The following is a 7904-nucleotide window of genomic DNA, read 5'->3' as shown; positions in this document are numbered from 1 at the left end:
CCATCTTTCAAATCCATTCAAAGCTTTGGTTGGTCCAAGGCTATAGTAGAAGACACTTGCCCAAGGTGCCACACAGTGGGGCTGAACTCTGAACCATGTGATTGGGAAGCAAGCTTCTTACCACACAGCCATACATACATATTTATCTTAAGTGCTAATATATTTAATGCATGCATCATTTTCCAGAAAGATGGTGAAGAAAATATTTGTCAGTGACTATTATTTTTGTATTTCAGCAAATATATACAATATTAATCACTCACTAATATTTTCTGCACTAGATCATTATTTCTTGTTATATACAGTCGTATCCAAAAGTTTAGAACATAGATCTCAAAATTAGAATTTTTATATTAAATGTCCAATGTTATATTTCAATCAAATTGTTCTTGGTCATAACAATTGAAATTTTAAAGAAAATCTTCCAAACTTTTAGCCACGATTGTATTCATATAATTCATCAAGTGTGAAGGTGTGTGGCCTAGTGGTTAAGGTGTTGGGTTCAATTCCTAGAGAAGATCATGTGTTGTGTCATAGAGTAAGATGCTTTATCCCATGTTTCTCCAGTATACTTAGCCCAGTCCTAGAATAACCCTTTTTTCTCTTTAGCTGTTACATCTATTATATCCTGCTGGGTCAAAGGTTGGAGGGTCAAGAAGGTGTCTCTGTCTGCTCGCAACTATATAGGTGCATAAAACAATTAAGGAAAGCATGTTGTATTTCAACAATTATGGGAGATAACTCCAGTGGTGTTTTGGTCTTATGATTTCATCAGTAAATTCTCATCTTCACTATAGTTATAGTTACCAAAATATTATTGAGAAAATCATGAAGCAAATATATAAGATTACTAAGAAATTTTAATGGCTAAATCATAGAATGAAGGGCTGCACCTATGACCTTTTAGAGTGCTTCCAAAGTTTGTGGATGGAAGGGAAGAAGTTATTCTCAGACATGAATTCTTACAGCAGTGTGAACCCTGCTAATGGAACAGGTAATGTTCAACCACAAAATATTAATGCTCTGTCTGCTGGATTTCCACACATTTTTCTGTCTTTTTTTTATTGTTATTCAGGAGAAGAGGGCTGTTCTTATGGTCCTTTATATTGCCTGCAATGGTGGTGAGAGAAGGAGAGAGAGAAAGATATCCTCACATCAGAGACTTGGCCTAAATGCTTGCAATGAAGTGGATTCCATTTACTGATGAGGCCATAACAAGACTGAAACACCCCTGGAGTTATTTCTCATAATTGCTGAAATACACCACTATGCTTTCCTGAGGCCTTTCCACTTAAGGTCTGAAATGTACCATGTGGTTGTGTTAAACTAAGTAGCAGATTACGTTTATTACTCAAGTAGACCACAGTGAGATTTGAACTCAGAATGCTACTAACCAAAATGAATACCATGAGGCATTTTACCATATGGTCTAATGACACTGCTACTTTTGCTGAATTTCACTTAAAAGTCTTTGGTTGGGACAAAGCTACCGAAGAAGCCACCTATTCAATGTGATGTGTAGTGGATTTGAACCCATAACAACCTAATTACGAATTAAATTTATTAACCACGCAGCTATTCATGAATACACAAACATTATTTAGCTAATGTTCATGGCCTCATGTATGGTTGTGTGGGTTCATAGCCCAACATGGAACAGCAAACAGGAAGATTACCTTGGTGTATCTAGTAACATGTCAGAATATCTACCCTAGGCACCCTGTATACACATACCTGCCAAGGCCAGCTATTGCGCCTGACCTCAAAGCCACCGATAATTCTATAGTTCCTCTGAGATCCAGATGGTCGGGTACCGCATCTTTCAGGAGATGGAAGATAGTCACTGCAGTTGGACACTGCTGGAAAAGATAGAAAAGCTATTAATGCATGTCTGTATGCACTCTCATGTATATGCATTCATTCATACATACATGCATGCATGCATGCATTCATACACACACACACACACACACACACACACACACTGGGCACTGGAATATGTAACAAATTGTCTAAATGCCAATCTTGAGAAATTAGGTTTCTCAAAAGCAGAAAGGAGAAAGCTGATTCAAAAACTACAGATCTAAGCCATCACTAGAACTGTAAAAATCTGTAACACTTTCCAGAAGTTTATCATTTAAGAATGTATGAGCATATCTAGATATGCAACTATATGCATAAGAATACATACACAAAATAAAACATACAAATCTGCACATATACATACATACATAAATACATACATACAAAAATACCCTGTTGATGTTGAAATTCCAATGAAAGAGCCTTGGTTAGAAACTGGCTCTTTATTGGCAAGACATCATGAAATAAAACTGAATAATGACATAAATAAAGATCAGTGAAAAAGAAACATCTATTGAGGCATCTACAGTTACTCTATCCAGATTACAAGTTCAGATTTATACCTGCAATTATTGGAGCACTGGAGTGTGTAACACACTGCTTAAGTACCAATCTTGAGAAATTAGGCTTCTTAAAACCAGAAAGCAGAAAGCTAATTTGACGACTACTGATCCAAGCCATCAATGGAACTGTAAAAATCTGTAAAATTTTCCAGATGTTTATCATCTAAGTATATATGTGCATGCATAGATATGCAACTATATGCATGAGAATACATATACAAAACAAAACACACAAGTCTGCACATGTACTGACTCCAAATACCACACATATACACACATACATGCAAAAATACTCTGCTGATGTTGTTGAAATTCCAATGAAGGAACTTTGGATCTCTCTCTTTTGGCAAAAAATCTTGAAATAAAACTGAATAATGATATACATGCACACGCACACACACACACACACACACACACACACAAATACACACAAACGCACACACACACAGATAAATACATAGATAGATTGATAGATAGATAGATAAATAGATAGATAGATAGATAATAGAGTGATAGATAGATAGATAGATAATAGAGTGATAGATAGATAGATAGATAATAGAGATATAGATAGATAGATACAGGATGTTTGAGCAAAATTTGGCAGTTTTCATAAAAGGAAAACACAATATCCAACCCCAAAAGTATAGTGTTTTGAAAAGTTAAAAGAACTATCAACTAGATTATGGCTGGGAGATAGCAGTGTTCTTAAAGTTGCCACATACAGATTCCACCACGATCCAGCCCTCAAACCTGACACATGCATTCATCACTCTGTCCCTAGGAAGATCTTCAAACGCCTTTTTATCTTGATCACCATCTCAGTCTTGGTGTTGCAGGCAGAGTGGTTGGTGTCTTTCTCAACCATGACCCACACATAATAATCCATGGGATTATAATCAAGGGAATTAAGAGGCCAGGACTTTTTCTGGTTGTATGGTAAGGAGCCAAATCCTACTGTCACACATATGGCCTTCTAGTAGCAAACCTTTCCAGCAAGGGATTGACCATAGTCTTCAGCAGTTTCACATAGCCTGTTCAGAATTGTGGGGACGAATTTTGGTGTGCAGATGCAGCCAGAACACCTGCTGTGTCCCTTCCTTCACAGTTTCCTGTTAATTTTATTACTATGGCCAGGTTCCAACCCAAGCTGCAGTAACAAAGTCCATCTGGCACACTTCTCGGTCCAACATCATTGCCTACGATCCAGGCCAATGTCTGTGATTAAATTATTGATGTAAGCTAACTACTTTTTTTCCTCTTCTTACATCACCATGAAGTGGGATCTACAAAACTAATTTGGATGCATCCCAGTTCAGGGTGGTGCATGCAGTGATCAGATAGTCACAGCTGTGTTTGCCTGATCTTCTTGCTAACTTTCGGCAGGTCTTCATGAGGGTATTCGTTTATCATTTGTAGCTGCCATTTCACATTTAGGGCCATTCATAGCCTCCTGTACAGCTATCCATGTCATGTCTTACAGCCTTAACAGTGTTCAAAGAGCATTGAGTAGGAGTCATGATGTTGGCATTTTGATACCTGGTGTGAATCATGATACAAGCAACTCTTTTCTAATGTTCCTTTCAGATGGCGTCCAGTCCGCCATGTCAGCTAACTTTTCTGAATTACATCTTTAATCTTTTCTCTTAAACACCGTTAACTATTCACCAACATATACATCAAGCTGTTCCTGAAAAAAGGAGACATAAATTCGTCAAATTTAGTCCGCAAACTCTGTAGATAGATAGATAGATAGATAGATGTGCACACACACATGCATATGTCTGTATTTAAATACATGCTTACATAAATACACACATACATACGCTAATATGTGCGCGTATATATGAGTACATTTATGTTTAATAGGGAGTATGTAAGCATGAATGTGTGTGTGTATACACACAAATACATACATGTGTGTATTTACAAAAATATGAAAAATGTGTGTATACACGTGTGTTTGTATGCATGCATATATGTATATCGACTGGGTTAGTCACTATATACGCCATTTAAATTCAACTTCAAACAACAGTCATAAAATTATAAACCCATAAAAGCAGACATTGTGAGACAGAATTCGTGATAAATTACAGCAAACGATCTGCCGACTCCCTGATTTTTTTCTGCACACTAAGCGCACATCTGGTGACAATATTTTACGCCCCTCGTTCCACTTTTCCCCAAACTATTAACTTAAAATTTGCTGGAATATATTTTGTTTTGCTCAATTCATCAATAATACGAGATTTCTGCTACATGTTATTGTTTGTGCACTGACTGGAGCAGTGTTAAACTCATTAAATATTTTAAAATTGCTACTTCGTTGTCGTTGTAGCCGCCATGATTTTCTTAACTTAGTTGAAACTTAAATGAATGTTGTGTGGCCAAGTTCAATGACATGGTTGTTAGATACAGTAAGCAAAAAATAAAGTGCGTTTTTATATTAAATACATACATATATACGCGTATAGGTACATATGTACTAATTTATGTATGTGTACGTGTGTATATATGTATACACACACACTGCATGTATATTTTTTTGTATACTTACACACATTCAAGCATGCCTTTTTATGTACATACATATCTAATTATTGTACCACGTTCTATATTTCGCGATATCAGTCTTTATTGGTAACTTTTACCAATGTTATGCTGTATTTTATGGCTAACACACACACACACACACACACACACACACACACAGTAATATAAACATATCTTTTACATGTTTCAAGACTGCAGTCATGCTGGGGCATCACCTCGCAGAATTTCTAGTCGAATGAATCGGCCTCAGTACTTATTCTATGAGGTCGTTTTGCTGAACCGCTAAGTTACAGGGACATAACCACACCAACAGTGATTGTCAAGCGGTGGTGAAGGACACAGACACGAGGGTGCGCACGCGCACGCACACACACACGCACGCACGCACACACAGATATATGTATACGACGGGCTTCTTTCATTTTCCGTTTACTAAATCCACTCTCAAGGTTTTGGTTGACCCGAGGTGTAAAAATGACTGGTTGGGACGCTAATCTGTTGTAGGGTTACTCATTTACAGTTATGTGGACTGGACCAACGTGAATAGAAGTGTCTTGCTGAAGAAAACAGTGAGTCGCCCAGTCTGGGAATCGAAATAACCATCTTGCTATCGTAAGTGTAACATTCTAACCACGAGGCCACGCGCCTTTGCCCTTATAAATACAGTCATAACCATCATAATGCTTGCTCAGATATTTTCAACCCGCTCATGCTGTCCACCTCGGTTCTGCTTTAGTTGTGGGAGATCTTCGGAGAGGCATCCGAGTTGATCTACATAGGTTGTGGTTCGGACGACCTGCTCTTGAACGGCCATGCTTTGGCATTCATAGCAGTAGATCACTTGCCAGCTCTTCTTTAGCTCGTCAGTGATCTCCTGCAAAGGGCAAACGCCTTTCCCTTATAATAGTGGAAAACAGGCAGGAGATCTGCATATAGCTGTTTCTTGGAGGGATGAGTTCCCCAAGATATGTTTTGTATAATACAGTCATAAATGTACAGCAATAAAAGTATTGGAAACATGCCTGTTATTTGTGACACACCAAGGTTGATGGAGGTGGGTCCGCGGGAGCCCTTTGAAAAATCTTTGCAGTGTTGCAGTATAACAGAAAAGTTCCGAATTAAGAAATAAGAACCGACGACAGACCATAAAATGGCAACTAGAAAATTTTATGGCATGTCTTGGATTGAAAACTTTTGGCGTATGATTAAGAAGCTCGCTCTGTAACCATGCGTTTTGGGGTTCAGTCCTACTGCGTGGTACTTTGGGCTGCTGTCTTCTATTATAGTCCCGGGCTCACCAATGCCTTGTGAAGATTTTAGTAGACGGAAACTGTGTGGAATCCTGTCATACATGTGTGTGTGTGTGTGCGTGTCTTTGTGTTTGTCCCCCACCACCACTTGATAACCGATGTTACTTTGTTTTCATTCCTGTAACTTTTCAATTCGGCAAAAGAGGCTGATCAAATAAGCACCAGTCTTAAAAACAAGCACTGGCGTCGATTTGTCCGACTAAATCCTTCAAGGCAATGCCCCAAGATGGTCGCAGTTTCTTAGAGTGTGCTTCTACAAGCAATATGTGTGTGTGTATGTATTTCTGTGCCTGCATTTGTCGCCCCCACCATAGCTTGACAACCGATGTTGGTGTATCTATGTCCCGATAACGTAGCGGTTCGGCAAAAGACCGATAGAATAAGTACTAGGCTTACAAATAATAAATCGTGGGGTTGATTTGTTCAAATAAAGATGGTGCTCCACCATGGTCGCAGTCAAGTGACTCGACCAAGTAAATGAAAAAAGCACACACATTCACGTTCATTCATTCATATACACACACATACACGCATAAACACACTTTATATACACACATTTAAAAATTCGTTACTCTATGGAATTGATTTTCTCTCCAACTGCTTTGCTGTGGTTTTCTAAATCACTATGTGTGTGTGTGTGTGTGTGTGTGTACAGACAGGATACATACACACACACACTTGCACAAACACACTATTGTAGCTGTTATTGTTAAAACAGTGTTTTCAACAATGTATGTGCGTACATCCGTGTGCGAATGTGTTTGTGTGTGAATGTATATATGTGTGAGTGTGTATTTTCGATGCACTTCGATTTGTACCACCACCATCACGCCCACTCTACAACTAACATCCATACTAGCAACAACTACAACAGCAACACCACCATCACCACCACTACAACAGTAACAACAACCAATATTCTATAGATGGAGAATCTAGATCAAGGCTGTTTTGCTTTGATTGAAATCATGCATCGATTAGTCTTTGTGCCTGTCTGCGTGTTTGCCTATTGTTTTCTTTTTTAAATTGCTCTGTCTCTTTGCATGTCTGTTTGTCTAACAAACCATCTGTCTGTCTCTACCTACCTACATATTCTTTTAGTTGTTTTGTTTTTACTTGTTTCAATCATTTGACTACGGCCATGCTGGAGCACCACCTTGAAGGGTTTAGTCAAACAAATCGACCTCAGGACTTGTTCTGTCGGTCTGTTTTGCCGAAACGCTGGAATACCGGCTCAAAGGGTTTTTAGTCGAAGAAATTGACCCCAGAACTTATTCTTTGTAAGCCTAGTACTTATTCTATCGATCTTTTTTTAACGAAATGCTAAGTTACGGGAATAAACACACCAGATTCGGTTGTGAAGCGATGATGGAGGGATGAATACAGACACAAACACACACACACATACATACACACACCACACTCATACACATATCACACACGACGGGCTTCTTTCAGTTTCTGTCTACCAAATCAACTCACAAGGCTTTGGTCGGCCCGTGGCTAGTAGAAGACACTTGCCCAATGTTCCACGCAGTGGGATTGAATCCAAAACCATGCGATTGGGAAGCAGGCTTCTTACCGCACAGCCACGCCTGTACATGCATATATA

The 7904-nt window shown here is 38.6% G+C and overlaps 1 protein-coding gene across 2 annotated transcripts in view; it reads right to left on the bottom strand.

The window, feature by feature from the left end:
- Positions 1 to 7904, bottom strand: part of LOC106883571 (trypsin) — a 323127-nt gene that overhangs the window by 300740 nt on the left and 14483 nt on the right. Inside the window, exon 3 of one of the 2 annotated variants that reach the window (XM_052977863.1) lies at positions 1735 to 1859. In XM_052977863.1, the coding sequence (XP_052833823.1) occupies positions 1735 to 1859 (125 nt within the window). The remainder of the gene's footprint in view (positions 1 to 1734; positions 1860 to 7904) is intronic. The other variant, XM_052977864.1, reaches the window with a different exon arrangement.

This window comes from Octopus bimaculoides, chromosome 29, assembly GCF_001194135.2.
Source record: "Octopus bimaculoides isolate UCB-OBI-ISO-001 chromosome 29, ASM119413v2, whole genome shotgun sequence".
In the NCBI taxonomy this organism is placed as follows: Eukaryota; Metazoa; Mollusca; class Cephalopoda; order Octopoda; family Octopodidae; genus Octopus; species Octopus bimaculoides.
Note: the sequence above shows the minus strand (reverse complement) of the source record. Positions and strands in the feature narration are given on the sequence as shown.